The sequence below is a fragment of the Phycodurus eques genome, chromosome 16 (genome assembly GCF_024500275.1).
Source record: "Phycodurus eques isolate BA_2022a chromosome 16, UOR_Pequ_1.1, whole genome shotgun sequence".
Classification (NCBI taxonomy): domain Eukaryota; kingdom Metazoa; phylum Chordata; class Actinopteri; order Syngnathiformes; family Syngnathidae; genus Phycodurus; species Phycodurus eques.
In genome coordinates, this window is record NC_084540.1 from 20,470,783 (window position 1) to 20,494,598 (window position 23,816).

Below are 23,816 nucleotides of genomic sequence, written 5' to 3' on the forward strand. Positions count from 1 at the left end.
GTGCGCGCCATTTGCTTACCAAACTGTCCTTTGTGCACACATTACATCTATATTGTGGCCACAATGGAATTCTCTTTCTCCGCCCACGTCACGTCTGGGGCTCCATAAATTGTGGACCTGGGTGGTAAAAAAAAAATGTAAAAAAATTATAATAATAATAACTGGTCCTTAAAAACTAGCCACTCTGCACTGCAACATAAAACACTGGCAGATAAGTATAAAATCAGAACACAATTTTGAAATCCCCCAAAATATATATAACTCTGAATCTGACGCAGAGATCCAGTGGCACAGAGGTGTTAAAAATGGGACAAAACAGCGTGGGAAAAAAGAAGAGCCTGAAGCAGGGCATACAAAATGGTGGTCCATCAGTCCCATTGTTTGTGATTGGCTCATTCACAACTGAGAACAAAAAAGTGGAAGAGTTACAGGTTGTTGTTTTTTGGTGTTGTCGTGGTTTCCAGTCGGCTCGTGTCAGCGACGCCCGGCAAAGGCTCGCTTCCCGCCGGGCGTCACGGACCACTTGTTGCGGTGGTCCTGGATCTTCTGGAAGATACTGCTGCCGCCTCGCCACTTTTCCCTCTTGAAGCTCTTTGTTTTCTTCACCTGGTCATACCGCAACAGAAGGACGAGGCACAAGATAATTTGAAAAGCCTTTCTTGGCATACGGAAAGTCATTCAGATGAGGGTTATCATCACCTTTTTACTCTTTGCCATGACTGATACCATCTATAGTGGCATCACACACACAAAAAAAGCCAAAGAAAAAGCTAAACAGGCCAAATGCTCCTCTCACCTTCCCACTATCAAAGTCTTCGTCCCACTCGTCGATCACAGTGTCACACTTGGCACGGCGGACATCTTGGATGGCATCTCGACTGATGGCGGAGACGTCGCCGTCCCAACTGAGGACTAGAGCGGAACAAAGAAAAAATGCATCAAAACGACGGACGGTACGACAGTCAAAAGGGCCGAGCCACAAAATGTCGACGAGTTAATTTCGTTCCGTGACCAAGCTGGTGCACTCCATGGTGGGAGTGACCTCACAAGAAGCAGCACGTTCTTCAAAAAGTTTAATGCCACTCCCAGTTTCAGTTTACTGCCAAACTCAACTTGAAACCAGGAGAATTAAACGTTGTGTATTTAAAACAAACACGAGTTAAACTTTAGTCCGCTAGCTTAATGCCAACACATAATGGGGAACGCATTACTGGTATCGGAACACATTGAATATAACAGTACTCAGGGTCATATATTCTTTATTCTCTGCAAGGAGATGGGACGTGCTGACACGTCTATATCTATACTGTAGACTTCCGTCCGTGTACAGTATATCCGTCGTTGATGCAGTGTGACAAAAACAGTTTAATGCTATTTGGGTATGTCATCACTATTTTTCTCATGAAAACAGTCCGACAATTTTTTTGTCTTCTATGGGAGGATGAAATGGCTTTTCAATTCATTTCAATGGGGAAAGATGATTTGAGATAGAGGTGTGGTGACGGAACAAATGAAATTCTTGTTTTAAGGCACCGTCGTACGCTGAATTGGTGAACCTCAAATCTGGCGACAGACCGGTCTCACCGCTAGCGCCGTAGGCTTTGTCCGAGGCGTTCCGGAGCAGCTCCTCCACCACGTCGCTGCTCTTTTTGCCGTCCCAGGACCCGCGAGCGACGGCGCGCGCCAGGGCTTCTCCCGACGCGTCGCTCGCTGGCGCCTGACAACGCCTGTAGCCGTCCTTCACCTGGCTGTCCCAAACCACCACAGAGGCTGCAAAATGACAGAAACAGATTGACTCAACAACATGCTACTTTTTTTCTACTTTTCCTCTTGCTTCTTTTTGGACGCATGTGCGTACCCGTGCTCCGTTTGCGTGGCTTTTCACCCCCCGCCGCTTTCTTTTTGGGCGGGGGCTCCGCTGCGTCGTCGTTCTTTCCCTCCGAGCTAGGCTGACTCTCTTCGTCCTCTTCTTTCAGCCTCTTCTTCTTCTTCTTCACTTTCACTTTCTTTGTGAGCACGATCTCGTCGCTCGGATCGGCAGCGGCCTCGGTACGGCTGCGGGGGGAGATGTCAATTCAAAATGGTTTGATGGTTAAATGAGACATAATGGAAAACTGACTTTTTATTTGCTTATATACGCAAAGTTGTGTGTCTGGAGTGCCTGGCCATTGACAAAAAAAAAAAAAAAAAAAGTAAATCATCTTTGGTTCCTACCACTTGTGACAAAAACTTAAATTTAAGATGTGCTTTGCATTATTAAACAACGTGCATGTGAGCTTGAGGTATTATTATCGTCCACTTGGGGAGTCACCATCCTCACGTTCCACACTAACATTTGTGACTTTGAGTGTACGTGGCTTTAAAAGATGGGACCTGGCCCGGTGAGTGACATGGGAGTCAGCCAATGAGAGTGTAGAGTTGGCTGTCGTGAGCTCAGGTGAGTTTGCGGCTGTTAAGTGGCTAACTGTTAGCCAGTGTGCGTGTTAAATGCCTGGGCGCCAGCAGCTTGTGTATGTATGCGCTCCGTACGTTTATTTTATTAGCTTTTGTTCAATAAAGCGACAGTTGTGTCTGTCCCGGACCTCCTGTGGGGGAAGTACAATACATTCTAACTAGCAGTGGTCGGACATATTAAATTAACATCAGTACTTTGTTTTGGCACTCATCAACAGCATCTTGTGGTACATTACATATTTTTGCTTGGCAGTACACCCTGCAGTTGATCTTGTTTTCTAAGTGTGAAATTAGCCCAAACTTTAGACAACCTCTGACTTTAACGCACTTTTCCCTCCTTATTTCTACACCAAGTGATGAGTTAATCTGCAGCAACGTACCAAAAACATGCATGTTAGGCTCACTGAAGACTCTAAACTGACCAAAGCTGTGAATTTGATTTTTTTGTCTAAATGTTCCCTGTGATTGACTGGCAACAAGAAGTTAAAAGTCCTGGGTATAAAACACCTCGGGCCTATTGTCCTCCTCTCTGATACTGCTGCAGTTGAGCAAATACATAAGTTCTTTTCTCACCTTTCTGATGCGACACACGGTGAACTTGTGTCCTGCGGAGCTTTCAGCGTCACCTTTTTCCTCTTCTTTTTCTTCTTCTTCTTCTTCAACAACCCACAGTCGACCGCATGTTCTTTCCCGTTGGTCTGACATGTGACCTCCGCGGCGGAGTCTCGCTTCTGTTTGGGCTCCTCGGCTACCTGAGGGCGGGAGAGACTCCAAATGCCGCCCTGGCACCAGTCGTCCTCTTCCTGCTTGGACGGATCCAGATGGGACGGGGCACTTTCTCTCGGCTCAGTCTTCTCACCGTCGTCTTGCTCTCTCTTTCGCTTCTTCTTTTTCTTCTTTTCGCCGGCGAGGTTGGACGGCGCCTTCGCCACCGCGCCCGCGTCGGCTTCCACCTCGGAGTGGCGCCGCTTCTTTCTCCTCTTCTTCTTTTGGTTGACGTTTTGAGTCGGAGGGACGTTTGGTTCTTCTTGGGGCTGGTGGGAGGACTCGGGGCTGTTTTGCGCAGGATGGTGGAAGCCGTTCAGAGACGGGCTGGCGTGCGGCGTGAGCGGCATGGCGAGATGGAACCATTTCAAAGGAGATGAATGGTTTTCCGGGGAATGCGATGAAGCTCTGGGAAAAGAGTAACTTGGTCAATTTGTTGTTTTTATTATGCATTTTGTGGAGGGTTTTTTTCCCTCCACTTACGATGCTCACAAAACGTTTGGCAAATTGGCCTTTGGGGTGTAATTTCAAGATGAACTAAAATGCATTATGATTTTTACAGGTGAAATGAATTTTACCTTCCGTAAGCTTTTCCTTCCCAAATAAACTAAAACAGACAACAAACTTCCTACCTGTGAGTGTTAGGCGTAGCGGCGGGGTGGTTAGGGTGATTTGGATGAAGGGGGTCGCCGGACAGTCGCCGCAGAGCCTCAATGCTGCTCAGACTCCGACTGCGAGCCTGCAGTTATCGACAAAAATAAAAACTTGGTGGTCTAAAAGAAAAAAGTAGCCATGAATGTGACAAAAAAAAAGGAGAGAATTAAATTAAATAAAGGAAGGGGGGATGGCAGGAAAAGATGGAGGAGCAAAGAGGAAGGGGGGCATGGCAGAGAACAATTAGAAATGGTTAGAAAAAAAAGAAGGTAAAAAAGGAAAAGAAGATAAACTATATTGACTGTGTGGTTGATCAGACCGTTACATTCACAAGGAAGGATATGTTCATGTGACATCATTCTACTGAGTCACATTGGGAGGAGCGATGCAATGTTTTTAGTCTCTCATAACAGTTCCTTTGAGATCTGACTTGATTTTAAAACGACAACGCTGCTGACTACTCTTAATGCTGCTCATATATTCAATTCCATACACTGCAAGAACTCAAAAGCTTACCAAGATTATGTCTTATTTCTCGTCAAAACTAATTAAAATAAGACTCATTACACAAAAAAGTAACGTTTTCAGACAATTGTCACAATTTTTTAAGTAGAAAAAAAATGCCATTCAACTGTGCCTATGACTACAGTAAAACCCCGCAAAATCGCGGTTCACACTTCGCTGTCCTGCTATATCGCAGATTTTTTTTTGTTTTCTCTTATGTTTGGACAATATTTTTGTCATCCCTTGCACCTGCACTCTCTCAGTACATTGTGTTTAAATGTCTGCATTGTTTTATAAGTGTGTTTAAAGACATGCCAAGGGTTTATTTAGGTAGGGTATTTCTATGTTACGGATTTCACTTATGGTGATGGAGGGGGGGGATTGACTGTACTGGAATTCCGTTTTTTTGAGGTGGTATTTGGTGTCAAATGTTTGAGAACCGCTGTTCTGCTGTATCAGCACGGATGGAAATGTCGTTCACCTTCTTGGCCGACAGCGCCAGCTTCTTGGCGGGCGGCGGCGACATGGTGCTGCCATTGGCTTCCGACGTGATGTTGTTGAGGGCCGGGGGTTTCGTTTTCACCATCTTCTGCTCCTCGGCGCTGTGCGAGCGCTCCACGCTCTTGACGGGAGACGCCGTGACGCTAGAAGCTTTGCGAGAGGTAGAGGGAGCACCTCCTGCCGGCGCGCTCTTCGGACTCGCGGTGTCCTGGTTAAGAGAATGATGAGCAAACATGCACGCACAAACGTGGCACATACATTAGTTTGTACACAACAGACGACAGCACAATTTCATCCATACGGTACAGCACTCCGGCCGCTTGAAAGCAATGGAGCGACAGTTGACTTACCTTGGATTCGGCGGTGTCGGCGAAGGAGGAGTCGGACAGAGACTTGAATGAGGTAGACGCAGTGAGGCCTCTGCCGCTGTCTTGCTTTTTGTCTCCGTCCGCCCTGCCGACGCCGTTGCTGTTGCTGTGGGACGGCGTCGGCGTGCCGCAGCGCGACTGGCTCTGACTCTCTGGCTTCTTCAGCTTCTTGAAGGGCTCCTCGATAACCGTGGGCCCGCTGGACAGCTTGGGGGCGCCGTTGGAAGACGACGTCCAGCCGGAGAGTCGGGGCTGGGGCGGCGGCTGGCTGCTCGTGCCGTTTCTGGCGACCGGCAGGCCCAAACCGCCATCCATGGACTGGATCTTACGCAGTTGCGCTGGCTCAAGTTTCTGTCAAACGGACATAAAAACCGTATTCACTCAAAGAGAGGACATCCCTCCAATGCGGTGATTCCCAACCACTGTGCCGTCGCGAGAACGTATCTTTGTTCAACACAATTTGCGATGAAAAAGATTCTAATTCAAACTCTCTATATGCCAGCGACATGCAGAACAATGAAATGCTCTTCCGCTAGATGGCAAAATGTACAATTCATCTGTGTATCCACATTTATTTGGTGTGCAATGAGATTTCTCTAAAGAAAAATATGCGCCTTGGCTAAATAAACAAATATTCAAACTATGATTAGTGTTCCAAATACGTCATCCACTCACAATAAAGGCTGCCCTCAAAAAGACTGGTTTCACATGTCTATGAGGGATGTACCTTTGTGACCTGCGGGGAAGAGAGCGGTCCGTTTAGATTGACCCGTTTTATTTGCTCTGACGAAACACTGTTCTTCCCAGAATGCAACATTCCCTGTTTGCCAATGTGCCCGTCTGCATTCTTCTTTGTTTCTGGGATCCTTCAATAAAGAGAAACAACAAATCAGTCAAATAGTATAAAGACGTTACTGAGTCTTGCAGTTGTGCACAGCTTCTCACCTCAGGTAGAAAAGCACATAAGCCTGCTGGTTCAAGACCACCTTGATGTTACTAGAGTGCACCATGGAGTCGTTCATTTGGTACCATTGTCCATTGCTTGCCTAGACCAACACAAGACAGATAAAATAATTAAACTCAAAGTAAAATAGATAGTATTCCATTCTACCATGGGTCAAACAAAGAAATGATAACCACAATGTAATCCAACAATGATCATGAGAAGCCAAAACGAAAATCACAATTAAATTTCAATTAATCGCCCAGCCCTAATTTGTTGCACCACTGTAAAGGATCTTGGTACCTTCTAGAATAATCAAGATCATTTTAACATTATCTACAGATTCAGAAGATGGGGGATTCATTCATTTGGACATGGACGTTTTTCTTAAAAAGAAGGAAGAAAGGCTTCAAAAAGCTTGTCATTTCCATTGAAAACTAACCCATTAAACAAATCGAAATGCGCTTCGTCCAGTGTATGAGTATAGTAGACTCAGTGCTGTAGTGCATAGGGCACGCCACGAGGGAGCAGTGTGCTGCAGCATTCGAGCTAGCTTTTTCAGCCTCCTCTTAAATTAAGATATTAGTTTAAAACTCAAGAAAAAGCCATTTCGGAAACCACAGTGAAAGTAAACATTACTGTACCCGAAAAGGCTACGACACTGCAGCGATTTGCTACCAAACCCACCATTATTTTATCATCATAAACTGTGTTTTCATATATTTCTATATGGCACAGTATTTATTTTTAACAACACAACAACCATAATAAGATAAATATAACGTCTTGAACATGCAGCGGGTCAATTCGACCAATCAATATTTTTAGTGTACAAAAACTTAATAGGAGGGTTGACCCTTTTGAGAATTTAGGATGAACACAAATTTCATCACAGGCTTTTGTTAATTGTATTGTTTTTTTTACGATGACGCTCACGTATGTAATGGTCACACCTTGACGTAGCAGTAGTAGTGTCCGGCGTGACAGCTGTAGCCGGAGTGAACCAGGACGGCGTAGAGGCCGTACATGACGGGATCGCCTGCGCTCTGAGACATGTAGGGACGGATGTTGAGGAACTCTGGATAGCCAACATCCTACAAAATAGGCACAAAAGAGGGAAATATGAGATATACAGAAAAACTGGAGCAGTCCTTCAAACTTGAAGAATTATTTGCTGACCTTTGTTATTTTCCCTCCGCTGAAGTTGGCGAACCTCTTGAGGGAAAGCGTCAGCACATTTGATGTTCGATGGACGGTGAAACGCTTTGTCGCCGGCACTTTCTTTTTGCACCTGCAAGGGGACAGGGAACGGGGGGGGGGGCTTGCTCTTCACTCATCTTAAATGGGAACAGACCACATATACACCTGGTTTTGGACTCACTTGGCACACATGTAGGCATTCTCTCCATTCAAAACATCAGGTTTAACAAAAAGCTCCAAGGCTCGCACAATGTTGACAGCTTGCTAAAAGACAAATAGAACAATGTTGCGACAGTAAGTTTAATACATTGCAAGCAAATATAAATTCCAAGTTATCCTAAAAGACCTGTTATGAAGTTGAAAAATCTAGAAAAGTGCTAAAACGTTTGCTGGCCTTCCATTTGTCTTCTTCTTTAAATTATTTGTCTTTTTAAGGATGCTCCACTGGTTCTCAATAGGGTTGAGGTCAGGGTATGATGGTAACCACATCAAGTATTATTCTCCCTTCACACCAATAACAGCTGAAGCTTCAATTATATTTTTTGCAAGGTGAAATGGTGTGGTCTTGCATGAGAATTATTTGACTTAATGTTTGTTTTGTTTTATTATACAGTTGTAGACATCTCTCAATACTTGCATTACAGTTATGTCTAAATTTTGATTAAAACATCACCTTTACTGTTAATAACGGCTGTATGATTGTTATGATTTGAGCCTGAAACAAATTAACTCATATTTCCTGTGTTAAAATTATTCTTTAAATTACTGTTAAACTGTTACTCATTGCCAGTTACAGAAAACGTTTGCTTTCAGTTGTTGCCGCTGAGGGTGGCCCAACCAGTTCTTAGGTTTCGGGGGCCATGCCTTTTTCACACAGGGCCAGGTAACTTTCAATAGTCACCATTTAAATTTATTTATTTTAAGTACACCTGGGTTTATATGTCTGATATTTACATTTGTTTGATAATCATGTAACAAAGTGTAGAAACTATGGAAAAATATCAGAATTTGAAAAGGGGGCCAATACTTTTTCACGGCACTGTATGAGAATGTATGTTGGAACATACCCGTATCTCCACAGCGATATCTAGGTAAGGGTCGTATGTGTCGGACACACTTTTACAAATGGAACATTTCACTGCAAAGAGATGAAACAGAAATACCTTTATCAATCAACTAGTAGTCCTGTGAGACATGTTGCTGTGAAACAATCAATACCTCTGGACCGCAGGTAACCTCCAAAGATTTGGTGCACTAGCGTTGTGGCCTGCGTCTGCCTGTCAAGCCTACACAAAGATTTTCAACCAATATTTGTTGTTGAAAAAAAGAGAAGAGACAAACAAAAGGTCTTACTTTGGGTAGCCGTTGAGACAGGCTTTCTGCATGGCGTCAATGGTGTACCGCAGGAACTCGTGCGCATCCTCCTGGCTACCGAAGCGGAAATGTCGGGCAATTTCTGCACCAAAAAAAAAAAAAAAAAAAAAAAAAAAACCAGCATGTTTGAATAAATTGTCCACTGTAATACAATATTTTGAAGTGCAAGCTCTCATTCCACTATTAAGCATAATAAAAGTTAGGGCATGAGTGTGGTGTCCAGAATGGTCATTCATTCATGACTGCCAAAAGAGCACAATTAATCATTGTATAATGCCACAACAACATACTTCAAAGCAGATTTGGGGAACCCTTTTCTGAGTAACCACCCAGGATGTTTTTGCAACCCGTACTTTAAAAAATAAAAACATTAAAAAAGATAATCATAAGGAAACATTTACAGTCACTTAGTGTTTTTATCGCATTAGCGCTAATGTAGCTCAGAAAGCTTCAAGCCGCTCTTGGAGGCACAAGGGGGAGAAAAGAGTACAAAGCTGGTCGATATTTAATGCGCTCATCACCGCATTCCCAGCAAAGCATCCTTTCACACAAACAGCAATAAGTCACGTCCAGCTGTTATTTTCCCCAAATAATTCAAAAGTGATGACATGTAGTTGTTGTTTTTCCCTAACAGTCTTGTCACAAGCATTTTTGTGCTAAAGCATCCAAGTCTGCAGTCACAAGGAGACAGAGAGGGCACTAGATGGAAAGATGGTGGGGGTGGGCGGTGGTTATGGAGACTGCAGCTGCAAGCAGGTAGCGAGGGACGTTTTTTTTTTTTTTTTTTTTTTTTTTTTGTGGGGCGGTCCTTTGAGACCGCACCTAAGCTAACACCTCAGCTCCCCCTCTCCCCATTCGCCGGCCATTCATTCCTTCCCCGGCATGCGCTCGTCTAATGTACTGCAGTGTGATGTCACAGCGGTGCGTCACGCCATCAACCAAAACAAGATCTAGTGAAGGCGGTGATCTTACTTTTTAAGTCTCTGATAAAGGACACGGGCTTGATGGCGTTTCCCGTGTTGGCAAAGGTCTGGATGATGTGGTTCTGCATGACGCAGATCATACAGAAACCCGACTGGTGGCCTGAAAGAAAGCAAAAAGCGCAGAATTAATCATTACATTGAAATTTCTTACTAGAGTATTGATACGTGTGCATATATATCCAAAATGTAAAGCGTACTTTATTTGTATACGTCTGTCCTAGAGTGACACCAACTACAAGCTAAAAAGTCATTGTTTTCAACATAATATGGGCCCTGACTGTTGTTTGTGCCGGTGCACCAAACAGCAGTTGAGAGTACCCACCCTTTTTGGAGTCCTTGGAGGGGGGTTAAAAAGCTCCTCGGTGGCAAGGCCCCGGGGGTGGATGAGATTCGCCCGGAGTTCCTAAAGGCTCTGGATGTTGTAGGGCTGTCCTGGTTGACACGCCTCTGCAACATCGCATGGACATCGGGGACAGTGCCTCTGGATTGGCAGACTGGGGTGGTGGTCCCCCTTTTTAAGAAGGGGGACCGAAGGGTGTGTTCCAACTACAGGGGGATCACACTCCTCAGCCTCCCTGGTAGGGTCTATTCAGGGGTGCTGGAGAAGAGGGTCCGTCGGGAAGTTGAATCTCAGATTCAGGAGGAGCAGTGTGGTTTTCGTCATGGCCGTGGAACAGTGGACCAGCTCTACACACTCGGCAGGGTCCTTGAGGGTGCGTGGAAGTTCGCCCAACCAGTCTACACGTGTTTTGTGGACTTGGAGAAGGCGTTCGACCGTGTCCCTTGGGGAGTCCTGTGGGGGGTGCTTCGGGAGTATGGGGTACCGAACCCCCTGATACGGGCTGTCAAGAGTTTGGTCCCCATATCCGGCAGTAAGTCGGACTCGTTCCCGGTTCATCAGGCCGTGATCTCCAACTCTCACTGGAGCAGTGCGCAGCAGTGTGAAGCTGCTGGGATGAGAATCAGCACCTCCAAATCTGAGACCATGGTCCTCAGTCGGAAAAGGGTGGCGTGCCCTTTCCAGGTCGGGGATGAGACCCTGCCCCAAGTGGAGGAGTTCAAGTATCTTGGGGTCTTGTTCACGAGGGAGGGAAGAATGGAACGGGAGATCGACAGGCGGATCGGTGCAGCGTAAGCAGTGATGTGGACTTTGTATCGATCCGTTGTGGTAAAGAAAGAGCTAAGCCGAAAGGCGAAGCTCTCAATTTACCGGTCGATCTACGTTCCTACCCTCACCTATGGTCACGAGTTGTGGGTCGTGACCAAAAGAACAAGATCCTGGATACAAGCGGCCGAAATGAGTTTCCTCCACAGGGTGTCCGGGCTCTCCCTTAGAGATAGGGTGAGAAGCTCGGTCATCCGGGAGGATCTCAGAGTAGAGCCGCTGCTCATCCACATCGAGAGGAGCCAGATGAGGTGGCTGGGGCATCTGATTCAGATGCCTCCCGGACGCCTCCCCGGTGAGGTGTCCTGGACGCCTCCCCGGTGAGGTGTTCCGGGCAGGTCCCACCGGGAGGAGACCCCGAGGGCGACCCAGGACACGCCGGAGAGACTACATCTTTTGGCTGTCCTTGGAACGCCTCGGGATCCCCCCGGAAGAGCTGGATGAAGTGGCTGGGGAGAGGGAAGTCTGGGCGGATGGATGGAAATTAAATATTTAAAAAAATTTAGTCGCAGCAATTATGTTATAATTTCATGTTAGGCTGCACGGTGCGCCAAGTGGTTAGCACATCTGCCTCACGTTAAAGAGGTCCCGGTTTCGAATCTCAGCTCAGGACCACCTTTGCCATCTTTTTATGTTTTCCCCATGCTTGTGTGGGTTTAATCCGCGTACTTAACATGCATGCTAGTTTCATTTTAGACTCGAAATTGTCCGTGAGTGTGAATGCTTGTTTGCCTACGATTGGGTGGCGACCAGTCGAGTGTGTGCCCCACCTCTCACCCAAAATGAACTGGGATAGGCTTCTGCTCACCCACAACCCCGATGAGGAAAAGCGCCACAGAAAATAAACTGATGGATGGAGGTCTGCTACAAGGGCAAAGAAACCCACCAATTCTGGGCTACGTTTGGGATGAAAAACTCACAGGCGCGGCTGTGCTCCTTGGAGAGCAGGTAGTTGGCGAGCGGCGGCGTGTAGGTGAGACACTGCACGGTGGAGTTGAGGAAGCAGGTGTTGCCCAGGTTGTGGAGGCCGGCCCCCACCCTGTACACCCGCTCCCACTTGAGGGTCAGCTTGTTGGCCGGGAAGAGCATTTTCTGCGGCGCGGCGATGCCGTCGCCCTGGCCCTCGACCGTGTTCTCTGAAACCGCACACACTCAAATTCATTATAAAAAGATCATTATATACTGTAAAGCACAAATGTGTGCATTATGAGGGTACAATGGTGAATGTAAACCAAAGCGCTCCGTTTGTTTACCTTGCCTCTTGATTTGGAGGGGCTCGGCCGCCTTCTGCCCGGCGGCGTCCTCATTCCTGGGATTGAGGATCACGTACTTGTTCTTCAGGCTGTCCAGCTGGTAGGAGAAACCCTTGCTGGCGGGCTCAAACTCGATCTTCTGCAGGAGCACCTTCTTGGCCGACGAGGCCAGCAGCTTGTTCAGATCGCCGTCATCGCCCGACTCCTTTCGACTGGGCTTTAGCGCCTCCTTGAGTTTGTCCACGATCGGCATTCTTGGAACATCACTGAGAAGAAGCGAAAAGTCAATTAATGGTTTGGGATGGAAGGAAGCAAACGAGGGAAAAATGGAAGCACTACTTGCCAGTAACAACACGCTTGGTTCAATGTCAATTTAGGGCTTCGTAATTAATCGAATGATTCGATATATCGTTTTTTTGTGGGATCACCTTGACTCCCCTCAAAGAAAAAAACAAAATGATTTCTTCTTCTTCTTTAGCAGCTTACTTAAACTGCCGATGCACTGTTTCCGTCCCGCATTTGGATTTGGTTCAGTTTTGCAGCATCAGACAATGAGCAACAAAACAGTCTGCTGCAAGTATTTTTAAAGACTGTAGAACCCAAAGTGAGTAGATCGAGTAAATCAGATTTTTGGGGATAAATCCGATTTTTGGAGAGAAAAAAAATGAGGGATTTCATTTTAAAACCATATCATCCAGGCCTACATTAACTACTTGGCTGTCAAAAAAAGGGATGAGCTACCATTGTCTTCGTTGTCAAGTGTGAAATGATCCCAAACTTTGGACATTCTCGTTCTTTTACAGACTCTTTCCTCCTGGCTCGCCGCCATCGCATCAACTTATTAATACACCGACTGTTGCTAGCACCTGCAGAAACATTCATCGTCGTGGAATAATGATCCTCGCGAAGCTTCGTAGCAGAGATTTTACTTTGAGCTTTTGTGTCATCAAATTATTCAGTTAACTGTACAGGGGTTCCTCGGTTTATGATGGAGTTCCCTTCCGACTGCAGCACCATAAGTAGTTTATCACCACCCTACGCTAACACAGTAGTAAAGTCATAATTAACATTTATATTTGCATAAAAAACACTTCTGAGCCATAAATGACCTGATGAAAAACATGAAGTGCTAGTTCACTGCATGCCGCTTGTTAGCATCAAGACGCTGTATGTCGGGACTATCATAAACCGAAAAGCCCCAGATTCGGCTTGTTTATTGTACCGGTTGAAGTAGGGCTACTATCTCCTTTAGATACAATGTAACCGAATGCACTAAAACCCGAGAGTACGCTGACCAAAACAAGGGTTTACCCGTCATCTAATAATCATAAAGCATGGCATGATAGTGCTCGACATCAAATCTAACTAGACTCTCTTTTCCCACATCATTCCACTGCTGTATAGAGTGCCTGAAAAGACATCACGGAGGACGGATGTCGTCACTAGAGTGGGGGAAAGGGGGGTGGGGTTGGGGGGGTAGAAAGAAAGAGGCATGAACAGATGCACAAGGACTAGGCGACCTTCACACGCCGCCGACACAGAGCCAAAGGATGACACGCAGCCCAAGGGCACGATGCCCGACCCGGCACCGTAGCGCCAACGACGTTGTTATGCAAGATAACAGTCACCCTTTAATTGCAACTAATTGGTTATTCAAGGGGCTTTAAAAAGGCAAACATTAATGCACAAAGGCACGGAATTGAATAATTTTCAATTCATCAGTCTGCCGTGCTTATATAAATGATATTACATAACAAAACTAAATGAAAACTGTGCAGAATCAAGCTTCAGAAATTGCAACTCTTGCTACTCTTTTTTTATCCTTACTTACACATTGCAAAAAGGGCCTTAACATAAAAATTACAAAGCTTGTTCAATTACTGTCATTTTTTATAAAATGCTCCACAGACCAAAAGTCGTTATTATACATATATATATATATATATATATATATATATATATATATATGAGTTTATTGCTCAAAATGTTTTTTCTAGCTGTGAACAATGAAGAGTTTGTGAACAAAAGCACAATCAGCATAGTCAACTTCGCGACTTTTCAGAGCCCCGGAGTGACTTCTTTTTTTTCCAAAAGATCAACTTTCGACTAAATTCCGCGAAGAAAGAGACAACAACACGAGCTGAATTATTTTCACATTACTTTCCTTCAGACTCTTAAGAGCCTAATGGAAGGCAATCGCAGATTCATTTGCGCTGATCATCAACAAAGATGTTGCAAAAGGAATCACTCATCGACGTTGGAAACTTTTGACCCGAGCTATGTGCTAGAAAAAAAAAAACTTACGTTTCAGATCTTATTTTGTATCAGGAGACATACAGTGAACCTCCGCCTTTTCACTGTTGAAATTCGCAAATGTGCCTCTCTTTTGACCTAACCTCCACTTTTTGCTGAAAATCTCATCCATTCAATGTTTTGTGCTCAGGACTTAGCAATAAAATTATGTCTTTCGTACATTCTGGTAGAATCTTGGTATTGTTGTTAGATGTACATAATTGATTTATTTACAGTATTTGCTATTGTGTGTAAATCCCAAGAGGTGTTTAATGAATTAACAGTGTTTGTGTTAATAGCTTGCGCGCGTATTTGTTTACCCATGTGACATTATGTCAGTTTGTGTTAGTGTAATTAGACGAGTATGCTCGCTAAGACAATTGATGTGCCTCATATGAAGGTGGTTTGTTTGTGCTGAATAATGCAAGTCATTTATGTAACATGGTTTCATTATTGTGTACATGCTAGATGCATGGTGTTGATGCTTTATGATCCTCTTCGTGTTAAGTGCTTTGCCGCCATCTTTTGGCATCTATACAGAATTACAAACTGTTTTGAGGGGTGGTGTCAATTATTTTAATTTTTTTTTAATTATTATCCCCATCCCCGAAAAGTGGGTTACTGTAAAGCAAATCCCAGAAAAGAGGGGGCAGGAAGAAAGTTTTTTTTTTTATTACATCCCTGTCATTTACTTTTTCTATAAGGGGAAATGGAATCAATTAAAATCCGATAATTTACACTGCTAGTTTGTAGACTTGCATGGTGGGCCGAATCCCTAAAATCAGGTACAGCGCAATAAATTAGAATAGTACCAAATCCCTAATTTAGTTAGGTAGTTCAATTCAAAAAGTGAAACTCATATGATAGCGGTGCACTACACACACTCAAAGTGAAGTATTTCATGATATTTTTTTAAATAGATGTATAATTTTGATGATTATATCTTACAGCAAATGAAAACGACTCTTAATGTAAAAATTTGGCAGGAATTTTCCCGTTTAATCTAGCTATCCAATCCATGACTACTGAAATAAATTGACTTTTCAATCATATTCCAATTGATTGAGATGTCAATGTATACGGCTACATTGATGCTTACAGCTATACAATCTGAAAGGACTTTGTCGCAATAGAGTACCTAGATGACAATGGTTGCCAATGTCGTCACCAATCGCGTCAATGCATTGACTCGCTGACCGGTCAGCTCCAGCTGTCAGCTGGGGAAAAAATTCAAACTAAACAAAAATTTCCCTTGTTACACATTCAATTAATCGCGCGCCCCCCTAAACTTTCTTAAAAAGGGCTTTTCTCATTTTCACCTCGGCAGTGTCAAGTGTTCTTTGACCGGGACGTGTCGGGCCATTTAGCGAGGGGTTAGCATGCTAGCTTGCTAACCTCAACCGAGAACGAATGTCGACATTACACGGCGTCGGAAGGGCGACGAGACGTGCCGGGATTAACGCTCACAGCCCCCGTGGGGTGATTATTTTGCCATTCATGTCGGGAAGTCGAATAGAGAGTTTGCATTTCAAGATGAGGACGGCGGTGGCTAATTAGCCAGTCGGCTAACTTAACGTGGCGGAGAGGCTTCGAGTGCCCCCTCGCTTTGCTGCAATGTGGTGAGCGTCCAGCAACCCCGAATGACATCACTCAAGTGAAACCCGAGCAAAAATAAATAAATAAAAAGCATTTTCATTTCTAAAAGCTCTTGCGGCCTCACCTTTGAAGCGCTCAAAAGCCTGGAAAACGGAGCGGTCCGCTCCTCAGATGTCGCTTGTCGGTCTGGTGCTGTTTTCGCCCATGCTGCATGATGAGAGGGCGGTGACCAGTTTGACGGCCACCTCGCAGAAACCAATCGGCCTTGGTGGGAAGGTTGAGCCTCGCAGAAACCAATCGACGAACGGGACCCGCCTTGGTCGGAAGATTGAGCCAATCGGCGGCTAAAGTAGTGATTACGCCTACAAAGACGGGACACACGTGACGTGCTGGTTGTGCTGTTTACTCATTTACTCGGGTCAACTACTGTAGTGCTAAAATAACGTCGTCATAAAAAGAGGCAAAATAAGAATTAAATCTTTCAAGCTGTAGTGCTAATCAAATTTGATTGTGACCAAGATCGGTTGAACGCAAAGGGATTTGTGTATTCTGGTGGACATTTTTATTCCCCAGATCAAGAAGTTAATATTTGCAAGACTTGGCCACCGGGTAGCAGTATGATACGGTCATGCAAAAAATAAAATAAAAAAATATTTAAAAAGTTTCACTCTCATCCTGTAGATGACTCAGTAATCTGCAGTAATATTAGTCGTTTTCTTGCAGAGGATAAAGAATATATGCCTGTGAGTATTGTTATACTGTCTGTCTACATGTGTTGCTTCCAGCTTTATAACACATAGATGCTATTTGTTGGCCCACCTATGGCGTTTTATGTAGTAGCATTTAGGTAGCAGACGTAAAGGCAACATTGGCGTTTTAAATATCTAACTTGTAATTCTCTTTATTTGACAGTAAACTTTAACTGGCAGTGGCATGAAATAGTTTTAAACAATTTTGTTGTTGTTTTTTTTTTAGATTTATTCTCTACGCCAAACTTCCGCTTGTTGCGGAGTGAGCTGAGTTTAGTGCCATCATATATCTCGTATCTCAAATTTGTGCTCTCAAGTTGAAGCGAAAAAAATGCAGGACGCCTCGTACCTCCACAAACTCCTCGGATCTCAAAGTAACAATGTAGATTCAAACAGTACAATCAAGTGTTTTTCCACCTCGTGATCAAAAGTAACCAGTACACACACTGCATAGTTACTGTAACCGTATTTAATAAACTTTTTTTTTTTTTTAAAAAAAGGTACAATATTGTTCCAAACACTGAAATGAATTGACCTCACATAAACTAATATGCAAGAGTGAGATATTGTTCTCTTGATAGAATGATCACCTTAACATCTTACAAATGAGCATATAAAATACAGGAAGGATCAACCCTCTTTCTACCCCCACCTCGTCATTGCTTCATTAAATATATTTGGCTTACCAGGAGACAAAAAAATACATTGTCAGACGTTACAAACAGTAATAACATTGCAGTAAAGCCTAATACTGACTTGTGTGGATTGCGTTCATTTCTGCTGAAGCAGTAGTTTGTACAGAAGTGCTTTAGAGTCAGAAAGTGCTGAATTGTCACCATAGGAAAAAAATACACTGCATTGCTCTCTCTTTTTTTTTTTTTTTTTTTTTTTTTTTAAATTTGATTTAAGGGTCTTCGATGTCCATGAATTCCTTTTTGGGTGAGGCAGCACCCCTGTACCAGGCGCAAGAGCCGTCGCTTCTCTTGATGCAAGCAAAGTGTCGGGCCTGCTTGCCGTTGGTCATCTTCTCCGTCAGATAGTCCGTCCACAAGCACTCGGCCGGGCTGCTGATCCCGCACGGGACGGAGGTGCAGCGCGTGATCTACGGCGGACAGGACGGGGAACGAATAAACATCTTCGCTTGCAATGTGGAGCGACTGCTGGAATGCTAATCCTTGTTAAAGACAATCTCCACATAACCAAAGATTATTAATAATGCGCAGAGAAATCATTTTGCAACATGCGCAAAGCTCCACTCTTTAATCTGAGAGACTGTTGACTTGTATCGGTAGGTGCTGCTGTTTCGGTTAGCAAAAGAGATCAAATGGGCTCAGCATTTAGCGCTGTCCATGTATTAATGACATTGTCTATGTAGGAGGCGTTTATTTGTGCAAACATTAGGTTTGAGCCCACTACAGAGCAGTATAAAGGACACATTTTAAAAAGACTGAATCCATCCCTGGTGGTCTTACCTTGCAATCGCAGCCCATTTCGTAGCGCTCCACCAGGCTCTTCTTTTGCGTGGCGCTCAAGACATCCCACGGCTCAAGGAAGCTGCACAGGGTGACGTGCAGCGAACCGTTGGACTCGAGCCGACCTGTAACGGCGGAAATGGCGACAAGAGAGGACATGAAGGGAAGGGGGGAAAACGGAGGCATGGGTGAAATGCAAAAGACGGATGGTGCGCAATAACATAATGCTCGATACGATTTTCAATGACAGGAAACCCCCGCTGATTCACGAACAAAATTTTCTGCAGCGCAAACTATTGGCACCTATCTGCGTATTTTTTGTGCGCTTTCTGCCACGTTAGAGGAGAACAGCAGCGCGAAGGAAGATTCCAGTAGTGGTCTGGCATGCATGGTTAATGATGGAGAAAGAAGGGTGCTAAACTCCTCCAGATGATGCGGAGAAAGGATGTGATCTCTGTTCTAGTGGTGGAAGTGGACAGCTGACAAGCAGTTACCGCGAGTTTCTCGGCGTATGTTAGACCAATTGCCCGAATGCTCATTTGCTATAGAAAATGAATGTACATATACATCACTGACTGAAAAATGAAAATGGTTGATAGGAAAGTCGCAAAGCGGCAACACACTTTGGAAATAAACCGTATCATTTCTGTTGCCAATTTACGGAGACTCGTATTGGACTCATGCATTGCCCCATTACTTTTGTCTCGTGCGGCCATTCACATCACTGGTAACAAGTTTTGCAGCGGTCAACTTGTTTCTACACCTCTATGAATTATGGTTCAAATTCATCTCCAAATGTTGATGGTGCCAATGAAGTTTTGAACTTTGACCGTATAATTACTGTACACATGAAATATTTACCTGCGATTAGATACTCTATGCCTTTAGCCAGAGTGACTCCACATAATGAGGAGGTTGGCGCAGTGTAGATGGCATCGAAATCCTTGTTAGGGCCTTTGAACAACTGAAAAAACAAACAAGTTTGGACACGTGGACTTTGCATACACGCAGACACGTGAACAGAAGTCTTTTACCTTGGTCTGTTTGATGTCATACTTCATGGGTTTGATAAAGTCACCGTCAGCCTTCCCTCCAACCACCTTCGCCTTGATGACTACAAAAGACAGAAGGAGTTTTGAAAGACGATTTACATTAAAAACCCAAAAAGCGGCATCCAGGTTTGAGAATTTGGGGCCGCGACAGCGGCACCGCATGACTGTTTCATCAGCTGCACCCTGAAGGAAGAATGTGCGTACACAGCCGGGATCCGAAACGCACCGAGGAAGCCAGTCAGCACTTTGAAGACTAGAATTAAGCAACGATAATCCCCCCTCAAACCCTCGCGGCCTGCCTGTGTTTGGATTAAGAAAAAACTGGCGAGAGGGGAAATCAACTTTTACTTTCCAGCTTCCTGATTGAGAGCTTTGAATGTGAAGGGGGGAAGAGAACACCAAGTGGAAAAATATGATTAAGGCAATACAGATGTGCCGTTTCGGCTCGAGCGCAGCCAAGTACTTGAGCGAAAAAATTAATAAATAAATACATAAATAAAAAATAAAAGCTCAGTGTGTCTCTACAGACCGATCACATGCCAGGCAAGTTTAATATCAGTGGCTCGTCATCGTGCGGCCAATGCAGGTGACTCATAAGCTTCCGAACAGAGGAGCCTCGCTGGCATCAGTGCCAACGTCAACCACGTCATGTCTACAAATCCACATTTTGCTTTGTCAACGTGGCGCCAAAGCAAACGAGATCATTTTCCTTTATTGATCATGATTTGATTATAATAGATGCTTGCGGAATATTTCCTTTTAAGGAGATGTGCAAAGCTGACTCTCACCAAAAAAAAAAAAAAAAAAAAAAAAAAAAAAAAGGGGAAGACAACAGAAGCGGACAAATGGAGAGAACAGTGCTGATGCTGCTGAGGAAGTCTCCAACTCCTCTGGCTACAATTTGCGGTAATCCTGCTCGCCTGACGTTGCAGAATGGTACACAAACGTTGCTCGGCTGGTGTTAAGTAACGTATGTGAAGGGGGTGAATAATCCAGAGGAAAGAAATTGAGTTTCGGACTTGAAGCGGCAAAGCCATGGGCAAAATACAAGGTGATGCGAAACTAGCGGCTTTTTAAATCGAATTTTCTGGAACCATTTAGACCACCGTGAGCAGACTAGCTTATCTGTTTTACGCCACGGAATCAAGGATTTCACTACGTATTGTTTGCAATCCTACTGCAAAGTAGGCTGAAAATCAGTCCATCTCTTTCGATACTGTATGTCTGTACTCGTACTCATAAAAACACTTACGATGCTACGACACTCGCAAATCTTTAGCGAGCGGTTTGCCGAGAGCGCGCGGTGTGTAGTTTTCGGCGGATTCCCAAAAAAAAAAAAAAACGTGCGTTTGCTTCAAACTGTTTGTTGATACTCCCAGTTGAAGTTTACAGGGGAGGGACAACACAAAAGAAAGAAAACTGCACGTTATGTATATGTTTCAGCAAACACATACTGCAGCTTTGTCTCGCAAACGTCCGCTCGCTAAACGCTAACGCACGATGCTAACGCACGACGCTTTATGCCATAGACGGGCTAACAAATCGCATCGCGGTGTAGACTTTAGAATAACAAAATGCACTCGACATTATTTGTACAGCGGTTTGAAAAAAATAAACTACTGCAGTATTTACATAATAGACATAGAACATAAAACAACATCATAATAACACAATAATAAAACGCTATATTTGAGTGAAATTCATTGCGTGTTCCATAGACGTTTGTGTTTTTGAAAAATATTTGTTTGACCGTGTATAAGAAGTGTTACATTCGAGTGATACTTATGCTTTGCTTGAATAAAGGCTTGTGTTTCGAACGAGATTTGATTCAAGTGTCATACATTTTCATCAAAATTGCCAGACAAGGAGGATAATCAAGTACTTTCGGTACTTTGCTTACTCCAATGCAAGTACTTGTATTTGCTATCGGTGCATCCCGAGTTGAATTCACGCTTCAAGGCATCTTAATTCAGTTATTCTGTCACAAAATAGACGAGAAATTGACCTGGAATGGCGTCCAAAACGTTAACGGCTTGAATTCATGTCCTCAGCAATCCCTGCGATTCCTTACTTATCCAAGTCAACGTGATGGGTTGAAGTCAAAGTCTACTCGGATGTGTACTTAACACCAAATTCCTCTTTCAAGTCATTTTGTCGCCAAGTTGAGGCCAAATGGCGTCAACCAAAAGGTAAACACGAGCCTTAGCTGTGTCATTGGCAAAATCTATCTTCCCACTCATGTTATTTCGCGCACGCACACACAAATGCCAAGTTAGGAGCGTCATTCGTGGAGAAATCGCCCAAAAAAACAGACCAAAAAAAACATTTTATCACGGGAACTCGACTTGATTTGTGTATATCGAAATGTCACACATAGGGAAATACGCCACTTGAAACGATGCATAATAAAGATTCCCTTTTTTTTTTTTTTTTTTTGGTGTTTGTTTTCAAGGTAATAACGAGTCAAGGCGGAGCTGAACTTACCGACGTCCGCTTGGCAAAACGCCTGCTGCGGATGCATGGCGGCGCAGCTGCAGGCTTGCGCTTCCTTCCACGAGCACAGCAGCACCAGCGGCAGCGCCAACACCTTCAACGTCCAGCTCATCCTTGATCGGAAGTCAAGCGACACCACCAACGTTTCTGCGAAGAGGCTCTGTTGCGCGGGACTGGTTGGCTCTGCTCGAGTCCGCGTTCGCGAGTCTTTTTATGGCTGCGGAATCCGCCCACACGCGACGTCACTCGGACTGACTGATGACGGTTTTCACCTTTTCGCGCAAAGCACGCAACGCGTGCACGCGTACACCGATGCACGTACACTTGTGCATGCACGCGCGCGTGCATGGACGTGACTTTTTTTTTTTTTTTTTAAATGAAAAAAAATGGACACCCACTAAATACGTCATACAAAATGACTGTTCTTTCTCCTACTGTCTGATCTAGCAAAGTAGCCTACAAAACAAGACAATAATCTGATGATGGTTAAGTTTAGAAAAAAAAAATATATTTTAACTAAATAATTGATGAATATCAAATTAATAAGCAAACCTCACATACATTGTATAAACAACTTGAAAAACTGAAATGTGCAACATTTCCATAGCGATAAAAACTTTTTTTTTTATTTATTTAATTTTTACAACAGCAAGCTTGTTGTCGGAGGGGGCCTCATGAGGGAGATTCCCAAATCCCGACGGGTCATTGCAGCGTCAGCAAGGCGTGTCGTTGATATCAACCAATATCAGCCGTCTCTCGAGTGGCCCCCAACTAACCACCATCCAGTACAATCTATAGTAAGGGGCCCCATGGGGGGGGGGAATTCTTTGCCACATCTAAAGTAGCGGCATTGTTTTGCCGGGCACTTTTCTGGCTCGCCTGCCCTTTTGCGGCGTCTCTTGAGTCCAGTTGTTCTCAAACTGGGCTCACTGGACGGAAAGCCGAAGCTTAGGAAATAACTTCATTCCGAAAACCTTGAAGTAACTCTTATGAATGAATGCACTATAAATGGAGTTGCCCCCCCCAAAAAAAATGGTGTGGCAACTACAGGTTGTTCGGCTGAAAAGCGGAAGGGAAAATTGAATCACTACAAGTATTTGATTTGCTTTAATTAGACAAGTAAAAGTGGAAAAACATGAATTATTTTCTTAAGAAACAAACACGTCCCCTAGTCTGCAATGTTTGTGAGGCATCTTCACGGTAATGAGCTCGAGTTAGCAGGCCAGCTCATGTTGGCTTTGCGTGTACATGTTATGCCCGACATTACCGTAAAAGATGTTGCAAAAACAACTTTTTTAGAGCATGTCTAAGCAGCGGTAGGTACTCGTAAGCAGCGTGGGCGTAATTTATGCCCCCGCTGCCCTCTCCTTAATTGGGCACAGCTCTTATTTATCACGTGTTACGTTCACACCTCGACAGCGCACTATAAATAGGTCCTCCTGAAAAATGATGGTAATACTGGAGAATTAAGTAACGCAGTGCCGAGAAGCCTATTTGCGTCACGAACTGACGATAATCCATAATTACATGTCCGGCCGTGACGTCGACGGCACGAAAAAAAAAATCATGGCGTGTTTTCAACAAACTATCAAGTGGACGCACCCCAGCAGCAACGATAAATCACAGCAACAACGTAGAAACGCAGATGGTGCAACATGTCAAATGAACATGGCTGTGGCACGCGTTGAGTCAAGTTATCGTCGTGGACTTGAGGGATGTGGTCATCCGCAGTCATTAAAACACCACTCGCAAAATACTGAGAAAGACTGGGAAGGGCGAGGTGACATCATCTTCGAATTTAATAGATTCCGTGTGGAGGCGATTCCCCAGAGCCCTGTGCCCCTTCTGTGAAAGACTCATGTTGTTATGGTCACATTCTTGACTTCCTCTGCCCTTATTCACGCGTGCTAATTGGCCTTTTGTTGGAAACTTGAGAGCGGAGTGGAGGGGGAAACGCATGGGTTTAAGTATTTTCAGGGGCAGTCGCGTTTTTGAGCC

The 23,816-nt window shown here is 44.4% G+C and overlaps 2 protein-coding genes across 2 annotated transcripts; both read right to left on the reverse strand.

Annotated features, from left to right (window-relative positions):
• Window positions 1–10: 10 nt before the first annotated feature.
• usp36 (ubiquitin specific peptidase 36) lies at window positions 11–16,260 on the reverse strand. Its single transcript, XM_061701424.1, has 20 exons — window positions 16,177–16,260; window positions 12,165–12,430; window positions 11,832–12,047; window positions 9,736–9,846; window positions 8,743–8,845; window positions 8,608–8,675; window positions 8,457–8,527; window positions 7,571–7,653; window positions 7,369–7,480; window positions 7,143–7,283; window positions 6,192–6,292; window positions 5,974–6,112; window positions 5,229–5,597; window positions 4,859–5,086; window positions 3,852–3,958; window positions 3,028–3,627; window positions 1,859–2,055; window positions 1,585–1,770; window positions 797–912; window positions 11–606 (listed from the first exon to the last, which is right to left on the reverse strand). The coding sequence occupies exons 2-20, from the start codon at window positions 12,415–12,417 to the stop codon at window positions 475–477; spliced, it is 3,333 nt and encodes a 1,110-aa protein (XP_061557408.1). The 5' UTR covers window positions 12,418–12,430; window positions 16,177–16,260; the 3' UTR covers window positions 11–474.
• A 995-nt stretch (window positions 16,261–17,255) lies between these two features.
• Window positions 17,256–22,032, reverse strand: LOC133415146 (metalloproteinase inhibitor 2-like). Its single transcript, XM_061700975.1, has 5 exons — window positions 21,810–22,032; window positions 19,308–19,387; window positions 19,135–19,237; window positions 18,274–18,398; window positions 17,256–17,903 (listed from the first exon to the last, which is right to left on the reverse strand). The coding sequence occupies exons 1-5, from the start codon at window positions 21,928–21,930 to the stop codon at window positions 17,706–17,708; spliced, it is 627 nt and encodes a 208-aa protein (XP_061556959.1). The 5' UTR covers window positions 21,931–22,032; the 3' UTR covers window positions 17,256–17,705.
• Between the last annotated feature and the right edge of the window lie 1,784 nt (window positions 22,033–23,816).